The sequence below is a fragment of the Ochotona curzoniae genome, unplaced genomic scaffold (assembly GCF_017591425.1).
Source record: "Ochotona curzoniae isolate NIBS_2020 unplaced genomic scaffold, NIBS_Ocur_1.0 contig_1014, whole genome shotgun sequence".
Lineage (NCBI taxonomy): Eukaryota > Metazoa > Chordata > Mammalia > Lagomorpha > Ochotonidae > Ochotona > Ochotona curzoniae.
The window spans coordinates 1,614,833-1,637,520 of NW_024464920.1; the positions used below are offsets into that span (position 1 = coordinate 1,614,833).

Consider the following 22,688-nt stretch of genomic DNA (forward strand, 5'->3'; position numbering starts at 1 on the left):
AACGAGTTTAAGAAGGTTCTTTCTATCACCCCTCCATGAAGCCCCTCAGTTTGCTCCTACATGGAGTGTAATGAATAGTGATCCCAGAGACCCTGCAGAACACTGCAGCTTTAACGAGGAGACACACTCCCGGAAAAGCAGGTCACCTGGGGCCAGATTCATTGTCAAGGCCACAGTGGACATGGGTGGCGAGCGATCTTTCCAAGGACCGAGCTTCTATAACGGCCTCAAAAGCTGCTTTGAAAAGATGACTGCATCACAGCCCTGCAGTTCAGCCGAGGGTGGAGGCTGACAGCGAGAACCAAAGTAGCAAGTTTTCTCTAGATATGAGATTAAGAAAATTCCCCCTAAAAAAATTTTTTTTAAAAGACTAAATATTGGATCCCTTAATAGCTGAGTACTAAAAAAAAAAATTTAAATGGATATTCCTTTGAAAAAGATACAAACTGTGCCCTTTATACTAAAGTGCATTCAGTCATAACGTCTAGGACCCTACATCCCTTGGGTCTGTTTTCTAATTCCACAATAGCAATTTGCAGTATAACAATGCACTAGCCATCATCTATTTTAATATTGCTCTTCGGGATTCAGTGGGATTCAGACCATGTCACTGTGTCAGCTGGAGGATTTCCCTGCTTCCATATAAGACCCTGCAGCTCTGATGCGTGTCGTCATTGCAAAAGCGGATTTCAGCAGTGCCATGGCTGGCACTTCGGACTGGTTTGCTTAAGCCGCTGGCTGGAGTTCTCTTGAGAGTCCGTGTAAATGACAGTTCGCATGAAGACACCCGTCCGCCGTGCATCACTTCGATAAAGGGCAGTGGCCCGCAAACATGAATTTCAGACCCAGCACTGTCACCAATCTGTCACTCTTCATCCTCGTCCTCGTCGTAGTACCGATTTCTCTTGATCTGCTCTTCCACAGACAGCTCTCTGACCACTTCCCCCTCCCAGAACCCCACATCCTGCGATTTCTGGCTCTGGGCTGTGAATTCTTTGGTGGGAGTGTTGTCTGCGAAGCTGGACCAATCGGGAGACTTGGGTTCCAGTGGAGATCGCTGCTGGATGTGGCTGCTATCATCTTCATCTAAATTTGCACCGTTTTCTAAAAGATCCTCACTGCCCACCTCAAAACCCCGAATCTCCTGACTTCTCCTCCCCAACTCCTCTTCCTCTGATTCCCTGTGCTGCCAGCTTGTCTCCCGCACACTCCCGTTCCTCTGGGAGGCCTTCGTGCTTCCCGCTTGCTTCCTCTCCTCCATCAATCCTCCTGCCAGCTCATCACAGGGCTCAGACACGCTCCAACCTTTCTTGACAGGTGGGGATGATGTTTTGGGGCCCTTGAGGGAAGTGGTTCGGAACGAAGCAGCTACGGTGAACGGACGGCTCCTTTCCTTGAGGGAGGAAGATCGCCTGAGCTTCTTCAGGTCCAGGTCGACGTCCTCAGGGGCTTCGGGCTTGCTGCTGTCCTCCTCGGGAGGCCATTTGGGCTTAGACACTTTGATGCCTTCCTCCAAGGCACTCCCGGAACTGCTGAGCTCGGTGGGCGGTGGCCAGGCGATCCTCAGCTTCTTAGTTTCAGCGGGCCTGTCCTCCTTCTCTCGCGGGGAGGCCGCCTTGGCTTCCATGCTCGCTGCCAGCATGCCCACCTTTGCGATGGGGGCATCTTCTACCCCCGGGCTTGGAAGGGTCTCCCCTGCATGCGTGAGCTGGGCTGGTCTCTCTGAAATCTCTTCATGTTCACTTTTGCTGACCCACAGATCTTTGTGTGGTCTGTGCCCGAAGCCTTCGTCATAGTTACCTTTGGATTTAAAGAGTTGATTGAAGTGAGGCTTGCAATAGATTCGCCCGTGTAGAGACGCGTAAGTTCCTAGACTGTTGTTAACAGAAAAAGAACGTAAAGTTAGCAGCTCTTTATGCTTTCCTGTGCACCAGGAGGCTAAAGTTGGACAGTTCCGTTATATTTAGAAGATGCTAGGGTGACTTTCAAAGCACATGTGTGACCTACACTTCCCACCCTCTCGGAAACACATCACTGTTGCTCTCCTTCCACAAAGGAGCTTTGCCTCCAACACTGAACCTTCACAGGCCAGTCTTCTTCAAAAGACTTTACTCTCCTCTGACAAAAACAGTTCACAGACGACTTTTTCCACAAAGTCTTGACTAGGTTATACTGCCTAGCTCTGATCCCTCACACGTGTTCCGCAGTATTGCTGAATCTTTAACGTTTTATTTTATTAACTGAAAAGTCAGATATATACAGAGGAAGAGAGACAGAGATCTTTCATCCGATGATTCATTCCCCCAAGTGCCCACAATGGCCAGAGCTGAGCTGATCTGAAGCCAGGAGCCTGTTCTGGGTCTCCCACGTGGGTGCAGAGTCCCAAGGCTTTGCGCCTTCCTTCACTGCCTTCTCAGGCCACAAGCAGGGAGCTGGATGGGAAGTACAGCAGCTGGGATTAGGAACCAGCGCCCATATGGGATGCTAGGCAAGGACTTTAGCCGCTTGGCTCTAGCGCCCAACCCTGTTGAATCCTTTTCCTCTTAGTTTCCTACCGATATTATGGTTTAAAAGTACTGCTGCGGGGCCCAGCACAATACCGTAATGGTTAAAGTCCTCGCCTTAAACTTGCTGGGATGGGCGCTGGTTCTAATCCCAGCAGCCCCACTTCCCATCCAGCTCCCTGCTTGTGGCCTGGGAGAGCAGTTGAGGATGGCCCAAGGCATTGGGACCCTGCACCCGCGTGGGAGACCTGGAAAGAAGTTCCTGGCTCCTGGCTTCGGATTGGCTCAGCACTGGCTGTTGGGGCCACTTGGGGAGTGAATCATCGGACGGAAGATCTTCCTCTCTGTCTCTCTTCCTCTCTGTACATTTGCCTTTCCAATAAAATAAATAAACATTGAAAAAAAAAAAAAAGCACTGCTGCACAGGAATGTGTATAATGCTTTGCAGATGGTTGGTGCTAAAGAGCTACAAGTGGTCAACCAACAGTCACAGCCAGCAGGCAGGAGGAGGTATCCCCTAAGATCAGCACTAGGAACTTGAAAGGAGAGTTGGTGTCTCTTGTGGGGTAACACATTTTACAGGGGGTACACAAACAACAATGTTGCCACAGAAGAAATAATATGCTTTGTAGGAAAAAAAAAAACAACAAGACTGAAGACAGTAGGTATAAAAAGAACTGATGAGCAAGAGGTCTTGGAAGCTACCACAAGGGAGAGTCTCATGGATGCCAGGGAATCTTTTTAAAGATTTTATTTATTTATTTGAAAGGCAGAGTGACAGAGAGGGAAAGACACACACATACATCTTCCACTATCTGTTGGTTCACTCCCCAAATGGTGTGACAGCCAAGGCTGCAGGACTCTGAAGCCTGGAGCCAGGAAGTCCATCTGGGTCTCCCACTTTGGTGGCAGGGGACCAAGTATTTATACCATCTTCTGTTGCCCTCCCAGGCACGTGAGTACAAAGCTGGATCAGAAATGGAGTAGCTGGGATTAAAACCAGCACTCCAATATGGGATTGGGGTGTCCCAGGCAATGGCTTAATTTGCTGTTATAATGCTAGCCCTGCCAGGGAGGGCATCTTTCTAGGGTATTTTAGGGGGTGAGTATTTGGCTCAGCAATGAAGACACCAAGTTAGGATAGCCACATTCCAAACTGGGCTGCCTTATTTTGACACCTGCCTCTGGCTCTTGGTTGAAGCTTCCTGCTAACGCAGAGAGCCTGGGAGGCAATGGCGATGGCTCAGCAACTGGGCTCCAACCACCCCCATGGGAGACTCGGCTGAGTTCCTGGATTTTGGCTGGGCCTGCAGCTGTGGGCATTTGGGGAGTGAGCCAGCGGATGGGAGTGCTATGCCCATCTGTCTGTCTCTCAAGGAAATTAAAACAACACAGAGAAAGATACATGTTCTCTGGATTACTGTTATTGTTATTACTATTTATTGAACCCCTTGAAGTACAGTAACCTCTTGAGATTTCCTAGCCTTATGATTCTTTGACACGAAGGGAAAGCATTCTACTAAGGTAAGTCACATGGGTTTTTCTGTTTTGTTTTTTTTTATTTCACTTTTTTTTTTAAACCTACAAAGCTGTGTTGTGTAAGCTGCAGTTCTAACATGTAAATGAACACATCAACATACCAAGCAGCTCTAAACACCATTATAATTCGCTATGAAAGATCTGTCACTGTCTCTTCAGAATCTTCCGGAGAACACCATTAACACACCACCTTGTAGGACCAGCGCTCTAAGAGCCAACATGGCGAGAGGGCCTTGCGTCTGCATTACCTGAGTTTGTTGTTGCAATGGGAGCAACGGAAGCAGCTGATGTGAAACACTTGCTGGTTGGCCAGGAGACGTTCCATGGGGTACACTGTCTTCTGACATTCCACACAGGTCTCTCGTGCAGGTGCCTGGAACTTCTAGAAGAGGGCCAAGTGTAGGTTTAGCGAAGGCAGGGCTGTGTCAGGACTCTGCTGAGATGGGGCCTAGGATGTACTGCTTTAGCTCAGGACTCCCTTAGCTGTCAGTCCTCATGGGCGCACTAACCCAGCTACCATTCTATCAATTGACTCCCTGATGCCAAGAGGCTCCCCTGGATTCCTTCCCCAACTTATCTGGTCTGGCTGTAGCTGCACTGAGCTGGGAGTGGACTGCACAGAGGCTCAGAGAAGCCACACAGACACACACACACACACACACACACTCTCACACTCACACAGGTCAGGAGCATGGGGCAGCGTGGAGGGGGCATGGATTGCGAGGCAATGTCCACACACACAGGAGAAAGGACTGCAAGTGCTGTCCCAGCAGGACAGACGAGTGTCAGGCTGAAGGGGGACACACCTCAAGGAGAGGAAGAACATTTGGCTTGGGGAATTAGGAAAAGGGGTTTCAGTCAAGCAGCTTTTATCGCCACTCTGCCTACGACTCTGACTTGCTCAGTCAATGAGGCAGAACACTCAACAGGTCAAAACCGACACATGAAAGGAATCACTTATAAAAGACAAACCATTTTATCAGGACTCCAAGGCACAGCTCACTTAAGCTAGTGGTTGTAAACAATTTCTAAAAACAATGGAGAATAAAGGGAGGGACTGTATGGGAGAAGGCGCCAGTCAATGAACTGCCTGTCAAATGTAGAACTGGGTGGATACAGTGGGTCTCCCGGTAACTTTAAAGAATAGAAAATAGTTGGTATTCTAATGCTAAGAAAAGGTAGGATTCCAAAAATGCAAGTTTTTACATGAGAAGAATGGGTTACATGGCTGTCAATTGCAGGGCAGTAGAAGTCAAAAGCCTGTAAGTGTGTGTTGCCCCGCACTTGCCCAACGCGGTCACGTGGGCCAGGAGATGAGCAAGCAGCCAGCACTTGGGATCTCACCCAGGAAAAAAATCCCGACAAAAACCCACACGGGGTGGTCAACAATACAAACTGACCCCAAGGCCCAGGACCTGCATATTTAAGCCTAAAATGAAACACGTTATGAGGCAAACAATATTTTGATTTAAAACAAAAATCTGGAAAGAGGCAACCCTCCTCACCCCCAGCAAAAATTCAGATGGCAAGTTCACTGCTCCATGATTCATTGGGAAGTCAAGCAAAAAACTGAGAATTTTCCAGGTGGATTTATGTAAGCAATGAGAATAGAAAATGAAATTTACAAAAAGGAGTTTCATGAAAGTAGTGGTAGACACCTTAGTGAAAGTCTAAGCGACTTAACAAAAGTGGAAAAGGGCCCCAGTTCTGAGTGGAGCTGCCTGTCAGTCTGCCTGCCAGGTGTATTGTTGCCATTAAATTTTGCTAACAATTTTACTGCAGAAAACAAGAACAACAAAATTGAGTGGAAATGGCTAGTTAAAGCATATCATTCTTCATTCCAGGGACAGAGTCCTAAAAAGAAAAAAAAAATTTTTTTCCTAAGAAATCAAAGCTTAAGGGAGACATCTAGATGGGCCTCCAAGTTACTGTACTGAATACTTTTCGGGAAAAATGAAGGAATTGCTTTGAACTCAGAACTTTTTTTTTTTCTTATTATGGATACTTCTATCAAGATAGAACTTAAATACAGATGTTTAATTAGATTCCTGTTAAAAGGATCAGGCTCTTGTGATGCATGCGGGGCGCACATTGAAATGTAATAGACATAACCTAGGTGTGATGGTACAATTGAGATCACCGGAGACAGTCTGCACAAATGACAATTCACTTAGCACAAAAACATTTTTGTCAGACCAAAAAATATTTTTCAGTTACACAGAGGTGATCATTTTTGACTGCATGAACTGGATTTAGGAGAATAAATACTCATTCTGGCCAATAAGGACAGAGCAGTGGGCAGTAACTCCCCTTGGGACAGAGGGACTGGGTGTGTGCTAAGGAGGACTGAACGGAGGGACTGAAGCACGCCTCCACACACACACCGTGGAAGCGTGCAGCCCAGAGAACAGAGAGGAGACCCTGGGAGAAAGTCAAAGTTGAGCTCACATTAGGAGGAAAGTGGAAGGCAGGAGCAGAAATTAGGTACCGGGAGCAGGAGGCGGAAGCTGCAAGAGACAAACAGGAACCTTCAGTGAATACACAGCATTCGGCTCGCCCAGGTGTGCTCGACTGACACCGGGCTGAAACTCAGAGACGCAGAACCAAGTGACCTATTCTCAAGTGACCACGCCCGTGACGGCACATCAGCCTCACATGCATCTCCCCGCGGCCGGAACCTCTCCCCGCTCAGCAGTGCTAGGAGGGTCTCATTCATAATTCTTTAGTGTCTTTACTAATTCCCACAACAGACCCACGGCCTTCACCCACCCAAGTGAGAATTCCTTTTCCTTCATATCAAATTAATAGACTGCCAGAGCAAACAAGCAAGTAACCAAAAGCTCTTCTCCAGCCAGACCGACCCGGTTCCCAGTACTCCTGTTAAACCCTCCGGATATTATTTAGGGTGCATGGCAGCTGCCCAGGGGACCTCATGGTTGAGGATCCCAACAGGGAAGGATGCCAGGTCACAGTGGCTGTGGCTGTGCTTCCCCTTTATTTTCTCTGTCCTGGGCTTTCAGCCATTTTTTTTTCCTGTAATTGCCCCCGTGTCTATTCAGACAACAGGAAGCATAGTCAGTGCTCAAAAATCTCTACCATTATCGTAGTCCTGGCAGACATCCTGCCCATGCCTCCAGGCATGCTCAGACTTGGCACTGCCAATGTGAGAGTGCCAGCTGGTTTTTATCTCTGCGAGCATGTATATGTATATATATATATATTTTTTTTTTTTTTCTGTTAGTAAGAGATGTTTTTCATCCTTTTCCGTACCGTTTTTCATTGGGATGTCAGCCGCCGTATTGACACCCAGAACTCCTGACTCAACAAACCCGCAAGGCATGTTCTCAGCTGCCCTGGTTCGTTTGTTTTTCCCTGGTGGAAGGCAACTCTTCCGGGGAAAGAGAGCAAATACTAACCCAAAGGAAAGTAATCTTGCTACAGCATTGTGAGAGTCTTTACTTTGCTTCCAACTAAAATGCACCGAGCACGCCTTCGGGATACTCTGGGTCGAGGGAAGCAGCATGTAAATAGTGGACGCCCTTAAACTCCGTGCTTCCCCATGAGACGGTGCCCCTCTGCTGGTGAGTGCACACTTAGGCTATTTTCCCCATAAACCTGCATCGACCTTCCTTCACCCTCTCACCTCACATACATTTTTTTGTGTGCGCGCGTGCGCATGCGTGTCAACGAGCTGCAGCTAAGTGATGCTAAGTGCTTAGGTACAGTGAGGTCAGGAGAGACTTCCGTATTGATGTCAGTCTTTATTTTCCTGATAGAACATCACAGAATGCCTTGCATTTCCTCCTTCCAATTTGTGTAAAATATCTAAATAATAAAACTGAAATCTTGCACCACCACACAGCAACTGGTTGTGCTGGTTCCGGGTACCCTTAACCCCTTGCTTGGCTGGGAAGCTCTCCGTGAAAGCACTGGGGGATGGAGGAAGGTCAGTGCACTGAAAAAGCACTGCACACACAGAGAGAAGATGCTAGGAGCCCTCCTGGCATGATTCCGGCAGCTTTGCAAAACAGCATCAAAGCTCTTACCCTGTGATGTCCAAAGGGACAGACAGCTCGCAAGGCACCATGAGTGGCACTCTTAGCAGGTAGCTGCATATTCTCTCTTTACATCCAGGAGCAGGACTAGCCAACGGAGGAAGCCCAGGACAGGACTGTCTCGGGTATGGTAGAAATGAACATAAGTTCCCAGAGGCAGCACATCGGCTGGCCTTTCCCTCCGCTCTGCAAACATTTGGGGCGGTTACTTCTTTCACGGGAGGTTATAAAGCTTAAGAAACCTCAAATCTCCCCAACCCCAACTTTACTGTGATGTAGTTAACAAAAACCTCCGAGTTGGGGCAGGGGTTGTAGTACTGCTCACAACACCAGCATCCCATATGCCAAGATCCCAGCTGTGCTATTTCCTGTACATCTCCCTGCTAACATGCCTGGGAATGCTCTGGATGGTGGCCCAGTTGCTCAAGACCCTGCCGTTCATGCAGGAGATTCAGATGGAGTCCCTGGCTCCTGGCTTCGACTTGGCCCAAACAGGGCTATTGTGGCTATCTGGGGAGTCAGTCAGCAGATGGAAGATACCTATGTCTCTCCCTCTCTTTCTCTGCTTTCAAAGTAACCGAATCTTTAAAATGAAACAAACAAAAACCAGAAATGGACCAGCATTGTGGAATAGGAGAAAAACCAACTGCCCGTGATATTGGCGTTCCATATTGGTGCCAATTTGTGTCTTGGCTGTTCCACATTTTTTAAAAAAGATTTCTTTTTAATTTTTATTGGAAAGTCAGATATACAGAAAGATCTTCTGTCCACTGATTTACTCCCCAAGTGACTGCATTGGCCAGAGCTGAGCTGATCCGAAACCAGGAGCCAGGAGCTTCTTCCCACATGGGTGCGGGGTCCCAAGGCTTTGGGCCATCCTTGACTGCTTTCCCAGGCCACAAGCATGGAGCTGGATGGGAAGCAGGGACTCTGGGATTAGAACTGGCATCCATATGGGATCCTGGTGCATGCAAGGCAAGGACTTTAGCCACTGGGCTACCACACGGGCCTGGCTGTTTCACTTTTGATCCAGCTCCCTATTCATGTTCCTGAGAAAGTAGAGGAAGATGGCCCAAGTCCTTGAGCCCCTGGCATCCAGGTGTGAGCTCCTGGTTCCTGGCTCTGGCCTGGTCCTTGTCACTGCAGTCACCGGCGAATGAACTAGCAGATGAAAGATCTCTCTCTCTTTCTGCCTGTCTCACCCTAACTCTTTCAAATAAATAAATCAGTCTACAGAAAATCCTGAGTCTCTTAAGCAAGAAGGGCCTGACCCTTTTCTCAGGGCTTACAGAGCTGTTCTCAGAACAACTTCAACCTTATTAGCTCAAGTCCCATCAACTGAGATCTGCAGCATGTTGAAAGTACACAAAAGTCCTAACTTTCAAAGGACTATGTTATTTTTTTCCCTGATGGAACTAAAATTTGAAAGGAATTGAGTCTCTACCTTACATGTCCTATTTTCAATAATAGGCAGGCAGGCGGTAGGAACAGCTATTTTCCAGGATGTGTGGGACCTCAAAATCTATTCTGAGTGAGCAAGTTTATTCTTAGCTTTATGTAATTTTCCAAAGTGGAGAAGCAACTTCTGTTGCACTGTCTATACCCATAAGCAGGTCTTCCCATACACATCCACTCTGCCTGCAGACTCCAAAGGGGGAATTTGAAGGGCAAAAAACCAAACTGCCCTTGGAGTTGTAATTGGGTCCCACCCCAGGCAAAGTGCACCATGGTCACTGGAGCTCCGGACCACAGGCAAACAAAGGCAGTTGGGCCAGTTGATTCTCACTTTAACACAACATCCACAAGCTGAAGCATACATGTGTGAGTGCCGGGCTGTCTGCTTGCTCCTGCTGAGCGAGCAGGGTCAGGGAGCAGGCATGGTCTGAGACAGGTGCTAGAAGGCTCTGTCCTCCTCTGTCCTGCACTCACATGCATCAGCTCCATCGGAATCAGAGGGGAATTCAACTTACTACAGGATCAGCTGAGCCCAGGATAAGCTCATGTCTAGTAACTGAGGCAGGGAAGGAAGGCTATGTTGAGAACTACTGTTCAGAACAGATTTATATTAGCCGAGTCCTCTGTTAGGAGGGATCCAGGATTTAGGTCAAATCTGCTAGCACTTGTAGGAACCACAAACAAGGACCTCTGAGAGTGGAGTAACAGTTGCAGTGGAAGGAACGGAGTTACAGTTGCAGGGGAGGAGTTACAGTTGCAGGGGAAGGAGCGGAGTTACAGTTGCAGGGGAAGGTAGCTGGGGGCCTTTGCTGCTTGTCATCCAGATGCCAGGCAAGTGCTGAGGACAGCAGCAGCAGCTCTCCAAGGCCACACCTTGTCAGGCTGAGTCAAAGTGCAGAGTTCTACATTTTGTCCTTGCTTTCTCAAATTTTTTTTTTCCACTTTTTGTCCCATTCCAAAAACCTTACTTATCACATAGATCTCAACTTTCTTTCTAAAGACTTATTTATTGGAAACTCAGAGGAGTTAGAGAATCTTTCCATCTACTGGTTCATTCCCTAGATGGCCACAGTGATCAGGGCTGGGTTAGGCCAAAGCCAGGAGCCAGGAGCTTCATTCGGGTCTCCCACGCGGGTGGCAGGGACTCAAGGGCTTGGGCCATCTTCCTCTGCTTTCCCAGGCCATAAGCAGGAGCTGGATGGGAAGCAGAGCAGCCGGGACATGAAGCAGTATCACGTAGGATGCAGGCATTGCAGACAGAGATACTACCTGCTTTGCCACAATGGTGGCTCCTACATCTCACCTTTCTTTAAAATCACTCTGTATCCTTCTGGGCCAGAGTTGAGACAATGGCATCCCATAGGGGTGTAGCAGTTTGAGTCCCAGCTGCTCAACTTCTAACCCAGCTCCCTGCCAATAAGCCTGGGAAAGCAGCAGAAGATGGTACAGAAGATGACACTCGGGCCCCTGTCACCTTATGGGAGACCTGGCTGGAGCTCTGGACTCCTGGCTTTGGCCTGGTCCAGCCCTGGCTGCTACAGCCAATGACTGGATGCAAGATCGCTTTCTGTGCCTTGCCTTCTCTGTCATTCTTTGAAATAAAGGAAATAAATCTTTCAAAAAAAAAAAAAGATTTCTTGTTCCCTTATACCTGTACCATTTAAATCTTGGATTCTCTGTTTTCTTCTGTTGTTCCACACCCTCCCCTATGACTTCCCTACAACCGTTGTGTGCAGCAAAACTGGAGCAAAGGGCCAAGTATACACGGTAAAGAGACAGAAGCTGACGGCATGGGTACAACATTAGGGCAGCACAAACCGCCTGAAAATAATTCTTATCGAATGCATTCCTCTAGGAAACCTTGAAAATAGAACCCAGCGACTTCAGAGAGCGGCAGAGGAGAAAGACACTACAGAAGGGTGAGGATGTTTGCTCATGCGGCAACCAGGCATGAGCAAGGCTGTCACGGAAACAAATCAGGTAACAGGCCACAGGTTAGTCTTGGAGGGGACTTGCAAGCTTTTTTTTTGGGGGGGGGTGTCTTATTTTTATGAAATCTGTGTTTTCTCAGAAAAGACAAAGTTGTTTTTAGAATTTGGGGACTATAAGACCACCAGAGACTGAGTAGCCCAGTAAAACTTTCTTAGCATATAAAAACTTTTGTATATTCCTAGCCATCTACTTTCATGCCCTGGTATAAAGCGTAGCTTCAAGGCTGAATTGACAGAAAATGGGGTAGCCTACTCCCTTTCCAGTGGTTACATTAAACAAATTGTTTTTATTTTAATATTGATTACAAGGATGAAGGGGGTGCAGACCCATGTGGACCTCCCATTAGTTACAACATTTCTTAAAAAATGCTAAGCCACACGCAGGCCAGAGAGCCTCGGTTTCAGCGTGGCATCATCCTGCCCAAGATGTTGATTTTTTTGTAAAAACAGATTTCTCATATTTCTCACTTTATGGGCTTCACCTTTTCACAAATGTATGAACTTGGACATTAAAGTCACATGATTTTAACTTCAGGTTTTCTTTACAAAGTTTCCAGAATTTTCCAGATTTCCAACTAGAGAGAAACATCTGGGACCAACCGCCTGAACAGAGGACAGGATGTTTCTGGGCACAGTGCCTGGCGGACAGGGGCGCGTTATCTGGTGCTACCGCGGATGGCAGCAGCCGCAAGGACTGAAGGTGTATCGGGCTCCCTAACAGGTCCGTCTTTGCAGGTTCAGGGATACTCGGCCATCATACCTTCACTGACTTAGGAGGAGAAGTTTCAGGAAGGCTGGAGGCTCTTGCATCTGGACTCAGTGGCTTGGCGTGGACAGGCTGCTGGGCCTCACTCTTAACCTGGGCGTTACCTGCTTGAGTTACAAAAGGAAGACATTTTATTGTACTGTAAGGGAAGTTCCCGAAAAGGCTTTCCCAGAAGACAAAGTCGGGGCACTGTCCATGAACGACACGTCCTCTCAATACCATGAGGAGCCTCGGCTCCGACACACAAACCTAGGCTCTTTCTCATCTTCTGCCACATCCCAGAAGAATCCTGAAAACACCTTTCTATTCTGGAGTATTTGTCTTTTTTTCAAGGCTGTTTACTGACTTTGGTGTTCTTCTGATAGTTTATATTTCCAGTGGCTTCTGGGGTGGTTCACCGAAATTAGAAAAATGGGGGAGTGTGAGAACAGGAATTTTAATCCATGCGCACCTGCCAGGTTTGGTTAGCAGATACCCATGGGTGAGGACTGCAGAAAAGGGCTCCGCGAAGCTCTGCTTCATGATCATACAGGTGCCAACTTCATGAGTTAATTTCCTGCTGGGGCATTCACCTCAGTAGCAGAATAGAAAAGCCGTTTACACAGCTTCTGAGCAGCCATAAAAGAATTCCTTAGAAATCTCGAGTTGAGTCAACACAGTAATAGAAGATTATGGCTTATTTTAAAAACAATATTTTGCAAATCTCATCAAAGCTCAGCTTTCACATCTAAGCCAAATGATTGCAAAAGGAATATTCTTGGATCCGAACAGCAGAGTTTGCCTCTGAAAAATGCAAGGCAAGATTGGCCAGGGATGTGTTGAGCGCATGCCTTCTGCTTTGGCTGTGGTGTTTTCAGCATCTAATTAGCTGGGGGAGGAGCTAGAGATCCATAAACATTTCAAAAAAACATACTGAAAAACAGAACCAAAAATGGACTTGGTGAAAACCAAACTGTTGTTTTTTTTTTTTTTTTTTTACTTTGGGATCAAAATGATTCCAGAACAGGATGAAAAGATGGCAGAACTCAACACCCACAGAAAAACTCAAAGAGGTTCTTCAACTCGTACCATTGTTTTATCCCTGTAAATGAACAAAATCCTCCTTGCTTAAACATCTACTAAATGAAAGCTCAAAATCAGTGTATGCAGTTTTAATTCTGGAATGGTATAGTGCAAAAAAGCAGGATAAGTTCAATTAGAAACGCAGCAAGTTAATCATGCGTATTCGAATCTGCCTTCCCCTAAACCATGCGACGTGCGGAATGTCTTCCACCTTCAGTCCTTACAGCCGAGCGGGAGATTTCATCAGCTTGCTGTCAGACTCGGCAGGTTTTCTGAACCCTGTCAGCAACGGGTGTGTACCAGAATTGAAAACAGCTGTCGGACAAGGACCTCACCCTTCCCTCCCAACATCAGAGGCTTACAGGACGCATCTCCAGCAGGCGGGGAACGGACAGCCTGGCTAGTCTCAGCTGTAGAAACCTACAAAGAAAAAAAAAAAAAAAGATGGGGGGGATTAAGAATCACATTAAAAATAAAAGAGCAAGCTGCTGTTAATACCATAAAAACCTGCTGACTCCAGTCAGTCCCCGGCTGCCTGGGGGGGAATAACGGGCACTGGAACAGCTGAGCATTTAAACAAGTGGCAGCAAATTGTCTTTTATGAGGATATTAGCGTGCCTCTCAATTACAGAGTAGCGCGAGAAACAGACTGCATGCAACTGCCAAGAGTGTGCCTCATCTCTCTTTATAAAAGAACTTGTAAACCATAGCTCTCCACGCGGGGAGAGCGGGGGTGGGATGGGAGCAAAATGCCACCCCGGATATCTAGGGCAGCAGCGCCCCTCGCCGTGGAAGCACCATGCTCCACAAGGTAAGACAAAGCACCTGCGCAAAAGGACTGTACTTGCTCTTCCTTTCCTAGCTATTTCCCAACGAGATGTATTCTGTTGAGACAAGCTGGACCACACAGAAGACTTTTTGATAGTTTAAAAAAAAAAAGTTTATCTGATACTCACCCGATACATCTGACACAATGGAATCCATCTGCTTCTCTCCCTCCTTCCCACTGGCTCCTAAGCCTTGCCACTGACTTCCTCCAAACACAAAATCGTAAAGGATGTAAAAGTGACCCGCTGTACACTCTACACATAATGCCCTTTCATTTGCATGCTGGTAGCGTTGAGTGTTTATGTCAGGATGTCTAATGTGCTGAATAAATTTACAGTGGAGATCAAGTTGTTGGCAGACTGCACCTGCATTTCAGCATGACCATTCTTCTACTCTTTCATAACACTCATTCTGACATGGCATGAAACAAAGCAATATAAGCACCCAACTAATCGCCCTACATGTACTATTTCCTTTTTTTAAGATTTATTTTTATTGCAAAGTCAGATATACAGAGAGGAGGAGAGACAGAGAGGAAGATCTTCCGCTGATGATTCACTCCCTAAGTGACCGCAACAGCTGGTGCTGCACTGATCTGAGCTGGAAGCCAGGAACTTCCTCCAGGTCTGCCACGTGCATGCAGAGTCCCAAGACTTTGGACCGTCCTCCACTGCTTTCCCAGGCCACAAGCAGGGAGCTGGGTGGGAAGTGGGGCCGGCTGGATTAGAACCAGTGCCCATATGGGATCCCGGTGCATTCAAGGTGAGGACTTTAGCCGCTAGGCCACGCCGCCAGGCCCTACATGTATCATTTCATTTACTAACAAGGAATACATTTTCTGCAAGTTGTGTCCAGCTTTAAAACAGCTTTCTGATTTTGCTAATTCTAGGGACATCCATCTCAGGCTGTTGTTCTCTCACCTCCAATGTGATCACCCCGAGCCTTTGGGGTAAACTGAATGCCAATCATGACATGACCACACACGGGCAACCGTGTGACTTTGATGCTGCCACAGGTGAGATTTGATCAAACTCTTCATGATATGAAAGTACAAATTAACTTACAAGAAAAGGAAAAACAATACTTCGGTAAAATAGTCCATTTCAAGTCTGTTTATATTAAAAGTCAGAAAAATTCATCTAGTGCTAAAGAATTGGTTAACAAGAGAGGCTAACAGAAGGATAGGGACCGGGCCTCTGCAGTTTACAAACCTGCAGGGTGAACATGAAGAACATACATATGTATTTTAAAGTATGTATTTATTTTGATTTCAAAGAGCTTTAGAGGGAAACAAAGATGGAGTGAAAGGTCTTCCATCTGCTGGTTCACTCCCAAAATGGCCATAAGAGCTGGAGCTGAGCTGATCTGAAGCCAGGAGCCAGGAGCTTCTTCTGGGTCTCCCATATTAGTGCAGGCCTTAGGCCTTGGGCCAGCTTCTGCTACTTTCCCATGTCATAAGCGGGGAGCTGGACTGGAAGTGGAAGCAGCTGGGACATGAACCAGCACCCATACAGGATCCCTACGTTGAAGATGGGGGCTTAGCCCACGATGCCATGGTGTTAGCCCCAATATGTGCTATCTTTTATTATTTTTTTTTAAGAGTTGCTTATTTTTATTGGAAAGTTAGATCTACAGAGTGAAGGAGAGACAGAGAAAAAGAGCTTTCATCTGCTGGTTCAATCCCCAAGTGGCCACAACAGTCAGTGCTGAGCCAGTCTGAAGTCAGGAGCCAGGAACCTCCTCCAGGTCCCCCACATGGGCACAGGTTTCCCAGGCCACCCAGCCACCCGGCCACCCTCCAGTGCCCTCCCTCGCCACAGGCAGGGAGCTGGAAAGGAAGCAGAGCAGCCAGGACACAAACCAGCGCCCACACAGGGTCCTGGCCATGCATTCGGCTACCTCACTGGAGTACTATCTTAAACCCTTCTCTTCCACACCCACTTCCCAGTCTGTCATTTAGTCATACTGAAGTCTTTTTAGGCTATTATTTAAATGTCCCGATCCTTTAGTTTGGTTTAGAGTTCCAGTTTCATATCAGTATGAAAAAAGTCCAGAAGGAAATGCGATATCTGATTAGAGCAAACCCCAATATTCTTTTGCGGAGGATTATTTTCTAGATTATGTTTGTAAGGTAGACAAGGAAGGGATTTAAAAACGTTTTATATTATACACAGAAAATTCCAAACATATTTACTCAGTTATTTTTGAGAAATAATCTCCCATTGGAAACAGGAGACAAACAGGCAGTTTAAGGGGAAAACATAACGCGTAGCATGGGGCCTAGAGACCGATGCCTGAGCCCACTGCTGCAACCACATGTACAAGTTGGGGTGGGCGTTGTGGGGGAGTGCCTGGGACACTGCTTGGGGTGCCTGCACCCTATGTGAGCCCCCTGTCTTCTCACCCAGCTTCCTGCTGGTGCACACCCTGGCACGCAGCAGGTGGTGACTCAGCCACTTGGGGCCCTTTCGTCCACGTTGGAGATCCAGACAGTTTTGCGTTCTTGGTTTTGGCCTGACCTGGCCCTGGCTGTTACGGGCAAACAGCGAGTAAGCCAGCTTATGGAAGATTGCTCTGTCTCTCTCTGTTCTTTAAATAAATAAAAAAGAAATGCAACTTCACTAAAAATATGTGTTTGATGATTGTATGATTATATTACTGTGTAACACATGCCTATCAAGTATTATCTCAACATAAAGTGTTAATGTTGTTTATACTGTGTGAGTTACTGTAAATGTTAATGTGTTATTATATGTTCAAAAATCTGTGTTTAAGTTTGAAAATGACTGTTTTTTTTTTTTAAGTTTTATTGATTTGTTTTTTGAAAGTCAGAACTATAGAGAGAGCAACAGACTGAAAGAGATCTTCCAGCTGTTGGTTCATTCCCTAGAATGCTGCACTTGTCAGGGCTTGCCAGGCCAAAGCCAGGAGCTTTTTTCATGTCTCCCTTGAGGGCAGCAGGAGTGCAAACCCTTGAGCCATCTTCTGCTGCTTTTCCCAGCCCATAAGCAGGCAGCTGGACAGAAAGGGGGACAACCGGAACATGAGTTGGCTCCCATATGGGATGCCAGCGCTTGCAGGTAGATGATTAGCCCGATACTCCACTGCGCCAGCCCCTATTGCTGTGTGTGTGTCACAAGATTTAGTTATTTATTTGAAAGTCACAGCTACAAAGAGGGTGGGGGAAGGACAGAGTGAAGCAGAGATCTTCCTGCTGCTGGTTCACTTCCTAGAGGGCTGGGCTGGGTCGAGCTAGGAGCTTTTTCATGTCTCCCATGTGGGCAGCAGGTGGCCAAACACTGGGGCTACCTCGCAATGCTTTTCCTCAGCCCAATAGCAGGGCACTGGATTGGAAGCAGAGCAGGTGGGACATGGATCAGCACTCAGTGGTACCTTCACACGCTCTGTCACAATGCCAGCCTGAGAAAATGATTGTTGTTAAAACATTTTTGTCTTGGAAGAACGGCATCACAGGCGTAACCGAATCAGTGACCTTTTCTCCTGAGATAAATCCCTGTGATGGATTTGAAAGCTTACCCTTCATCTCTCATTTGATTTTCCATAGGGACAGGAAGACTGAAGAGACTGGGTTTTAGGTTGGCAGACAGCATGATAAACAAAACTGACATAAATATTGCTGCTTACCGCAATGAAGGTATTCATTTAATGATTAATGCATAAAACACTAAAGTGAGTTCTTGGAAGCATTCAGTGACTTTCCATGACTGTGAGACTTCTTCCAACGCACGCACAGCGTTGCAGATCTTGGCCCGGCCTTCCTCCACCTGTCTCTCTTCTCTGTCTGTGTGTGCTTCACACTCCAGCCAAACTCCCAAACCTATGATTCATCAGTAAGCCACAATATGGTTTCCAAGCCTCTGCTGTGTCTGTATGCCCTTTTTTTTTTTTTAAAAAAAATTTATTTATTATAAGGCGATACAGAGAGAAAGATCCTCCATCTGTTGGATCCCTCTGCAAGTGGCCTCAATGGCTAGAACTGGGCTGATCCGAAACCAGGGGCTTCCTTAGGGTCCCTCACTTGGATGCAGGGTCCCAAGGCTTTAGGCCATTCTCCAATGCTTTCCCAGGCCTCAGGCAGGGAGCAGGATGGGAAGTGGAGCAGCTGGGACACGAACCTGTGCCCATATGGGATCCTGGTGCTTGCAAGTGGAGGATTCAGCCACTGAGCCATCATGCTGGGTTCCCTGTATGTCCTTCTTATGCTCATGCAATTTTCCCTAATTTACTTAGCTTATTTTTCTTTTAAAAATTTTTAATTTTCTTTTTAATATTATTCACATAGTTGACAGGAATGCTCCACGCGTGCCTCTGATTAAGATGGGCAGGACTGACATGAGAAAGGTAGGTGGGACATGATTCTTTTTTTTTCTTTTGTGTCCACAGGGGAGGAAGGGGCGGAGTCTCTTCTCGCTGTCAAACTTCATCAGCACCAGGAGAGTCAGTCACTTGGTGACACCTTAGAAACCCCAACGTGGGGAGGAATATTCCAAGAGTGTTACCTGAGTAGTTTTAATAGTTGGTTTAATTGCAGCAGAAAAATCTTTCCAAGGTCACTGGTTGACCAAGTCCACCTTAGTGCATCCCTAGACCCAGGAAGGTGCTGTAAAGCCGGGCCAGGAGAATTCTCCAAGCTGTTCTGCTTTCTGTCCTCTGACGAGTCATCTACTGACCTAGATGAGCTGGCTGTCACGTTCCTCGTGTGCATCTGGACATGCTGTCCACTCCACAGGCATCAGCAACTGAGGAGGCCCAGTCCTGACACTGACACTCACTTGGCCTATTTCTACACACTCCTCAAGATGTGGCTCAGAGAGCCCCTTCTTCAGCAAGTCAGATCAAGTGGACCTGAGGCTGAGCTCCAGCGTCCAGGATGCCTCTCTCCTGGTACCTGTCACACGGTTTTACAGTCCTTGATCTGCTCCCCATCCCATCTGCTTCTGCTACCACCCAGTATTTCCTACACTCGATATAACAGCTTTTGCTGCTGAACCATACCCCAAATGGATTGGACACACTGCTGAATGACCTTCAAACTGGGGACCCAGTGCGATGGCTCGGTGGCTAAATCCTCATCTTGCACACACCAGGATCCCATATGGGTGCCAGTTCATGTCCCAGCTGCTCCACTTCCCATCCAGCTCCCTGTCTGTGGCCTGGGAAAGCAGTGGAGGATGGCCCAAAGCCTTAGGGACCCTCCACCCACATGAGAGAACTGGAGGAAGCTCCTGGCTTCAGATAGGTTCAGCTTCAGTTGTTGTGGCCACTTGGGGTTAGTGAACCAGGAAGAGCTTTTTTTCTCTCTCTTCTCTGTAAATCTGCCTTTCCAATAAAAAGAAATAAATCTTTAAATAGATATATATATATTTATCTCCACATATTAGGTACATACTTAAATTAAGACTATACAAATATTTTAGGGATAGCACACATAATAAATGAGGACATTCACTAGGGGTGAGTGCTTGGGGTAGAGGTTGAGACGCGCCTTGGAGTACCTGCATCCCGCGTGAGTGTGTCTGGGTTGGAGTCTCAGCTCGTGTCCAAATTAGTTTCCTGCTCAAGATCTTGTGTTCCTACCACCCATGTGGGAGACTCAGTTGGAGTTCCCTGCTCCTGGCTTTGGTCTGCCCGGTGCTGGCAAACGGAAGACCCTCTTCTCTTCCTCTCTGTTGGTCCGCTTTCCTCCCTCTCCATTCCTTCCATCCCCCCCGCCCCAAAAAAGTCACTTTAGCTCTCTATGCCACGTGAGCCTTCACTCAGCAAAAAAACATTTTCCAAGGCAGGCTCATTATTTGGTCAGCTACCCAGACTCCCCAACTGAAATTATGTGACCTGCAAAAATGACAATCTGTCCTGGCAGCTGTTACCAAATTCCCAGACACTGTATAGCCCGGAGTTTCAGCTATTTCTAATTTTAGCACCTAATTTAGAACACATGCTTCCTCGGCAGCTGGAGAGCAGCTGTGTGAACCCACCTTTTCTCCCTCGGGATGGGAGTTGCAGACCTCAGGGCCCGGGGGCACATTCTCTTTTTGCTCCAATTTATGGCTTTTCATTTCACCACCTCCGGCTTTCAGTTCATTCTACAAAATAAAAATAATCTGTTAGGGAAAAAAAAAATAAGCTCACCATTCCATTCTCCTCATAGCACATCTATTAAGTATACTTGGAATGCTAAGGAAAAAAAAAAAAGCCATCAAATTCTTCTAAGAGGCTTCAGGTCAAAGCAACCCTTTCACTCTCACAAGCAGTGAGTTGACAAAAGCAGCTGTGTGGGCACACCCCTCAGAGTTAAAGGATCTGGAAGCTAGTCTAAAACCGGTGCTCGTTAGACACATCCAGAGACCACGCCCCAGCACACACCATTCTTGTGATTCACTCTTGGAGCAGCGCAGCTGGTGGGAATGCAAAGCTCGTGAGACTGACCAGAAAAGACCCTTCTGGAGCAGGGAGAAGGAGATGCAAAGTGCCAATAATGAAGAAAACATACTGACCAGATACATAAATGCCCGGCCTAGAAAGAGAGACAGGGATGATGCATTCACATCAAAACCAAAATTATACTTCATGACATGACAATCTTTTTTTTTTTTTTTTTTTTGCGTGACGTTCAAAAACTTTTAGGAAAAGTTCACACATTATACTAACAAAGTTAAATTGAAGACATACCTTATTCTACTTATCATTTCAAAGCTTCAACATTAAAAAAGCATGCACTAGTAGTGTCACAAGGAGCAAGCCTAATCATACTTGTTTTTGGCCAGAATGTTAAAGTTAACTTACCAATGAGATGTAAAATCAAGCTAACCAAGTAAATGGCTATGGCGTTAGTCATCTGGTTAACGTAGCACCTCTCTGTTCTCTGTGATCTTTAGGCATGGGAGGAAACAAGCCATTTATGGCCTGGGAATGTGTGACTGCCCCATGCAGGTGTGGCCCTGTCCGGAGGTACATCTAGGAGGCGGAGCTGCCTCCAGCAGCACTGCAGACACATCCCAGCCCACTGCTCCCTGTCTAACCTCAGCTAAAAGCCCCGCCTCAGGAGCCACTGCCAGGGAGTCTGTGCCTCGTTACGGCCTGCGGAATGCTTCTGGGATGAGATAAAATGCACACATTTTACAAGAATTCCTTAAGACTTTCAACGCTTAACAACTCCGGGGCAGAACCGTAATGCAGTAACACTACTGAAAGTTAAAAAAAAAAGTCACTAAACTGGTTTTTCTAGTCAGGGAGTCACTTGGTTGAAATGTTTGCTGTAGGAAGACAGTGAGAAAGCTGCAAAGCCTGTAACAAGAGCAAACAGAAGGTTCCGGAACACCTATATTTGCTCTGTCTTTTGGTCTGCCTTCCAAGAGAAATCTGCATTTACAGCGAAGAGTGGGTTGTGATGCTCCACTTTACTGCTGTTTCCTAAGACTACAAGTGAAATGACTACGCAGAGCCCAGAGAACATTTGAACAATACTCCTGGAGACTGCAAACCTAATTGTGTAGAGAAAAGAAGGCTTAACTGTTGGGATACACAATACAGTTTCTAATATGAGGCCTTTCCATTCAGTCTGTAACAAAATTCAGTTACATCCTAATTATATCCTAATTAGGACATTGAGAGATTAATAGTTTGTAATTTGAAAGACTTGTACATGTATGTATTTAGAAATAAATCACTTTATAAAGATAATTTCTATTTAACAGGTGCCACGGTAGCAGCTTGCCAGGGAAGCATAGGAAGGTGTAAAATGGTGATGGTTACCAAGGTAACCGGAGGAGGGCGGAGTTTGCCTCCAACCAGACCTGGACCAGATGGTGGAATTCTGGCGGACCCCTGAGACAGTGAGACCACCGTTGCACCAATGAGGGGCACAGACCCATCTCCCCCACCAATAAGGGCCGAGGCGACCCCCTGTTTCCGCTTCCGTGTCAAGGAGCGTTTAAAAGCCCCCTCCCCGTCTCTTCCGCGCCCTTCTTCCTCTGCAGCCCACTCCCTCACATCTATGTCTGCTGCATGGGGAAGGGCAGCCCGTGACTGTGGTTCCCTGAAATAAAGGCCTTCTGAATTCTTTTCATATAAATTTGGCCGAGTTATTCTTTCCCTTGTGGTCGGTGAATTTAACGTTTTGGCGAGCGGCGAATCTAACAAACGGCAAGTTAAAATATTAGATGTTTGTGCTCACTGAGCACATTGCCTTCTTGTCATTTCTTTCCCCCTTTTCAACCCTGGGCTATCTCTACAGGAAATCATCACACCAGAAGAATTAAGGATTAAGTAGACCACGTATCAGATGATTCCTTTGTATCAACTGTCCAGATGGGACAGTACCACCGAGACAGGGTGGCGACAAGAGGCACAAACTGGGAGTGACTGCACTGGTACGTACGGGGGTTCTTTGCTTTTGGTATATCTGAACTGTTGTGGAACGAGACCGTAGTGACAGCTACAAAGTCTTGCAAGTATGTTTAAAAACCAC

At 46.8% G+C, this 22,688-nt stretch overlaps 1 protein-coding gene across 2 annotated transcripts in view; it reads right to left on the reverse strand.

Moving 5' to 3' along the window:
- Nucleotides 1-203: 203 nt before the first annotated feature.
- LIMA1 (LIM domain and actin binding 1) overlaps nucleotides 204-22,688 on the reverse strand; it is a 62,878-nt gene continuing 40,393 nt past the window's right edge. Inside the window, exons 6-10 of one of the 2 annotated variants that reach the window (XM_040988718.1) lie at nucleotides 20,197-20,304; nucleotides 13,735-13,792; nucleotides 12,305-12,417; nucleotides 4,292-4,425; nucleotides 204-1,874 (exon numbers count right to left, since the gene is read on the reverse strand). In XM_040988718.1, the coding sequence (XP_040844652.1) occupies nucleotides 866-1,874; nucleotides 4,292-4,425; nucleotides 12,305-12,417; nucleotides 13,735-13,792; nucleotides 20,197-20,304 (1,422 nt within the window). In that variant the 3' untranslated portion in view covers nucleotides 204-865. The remainder of the gene's footprint in view (nucleotides 1,875-4,291; nucleotides 4,426-12,304; nucleotides 12,418-13,734; nucleotides 13,793-20,196; nucleotides 20,305-22,688) is intronic. The other variant, XM_040988710.1, reaches the window with a different exon arrangement.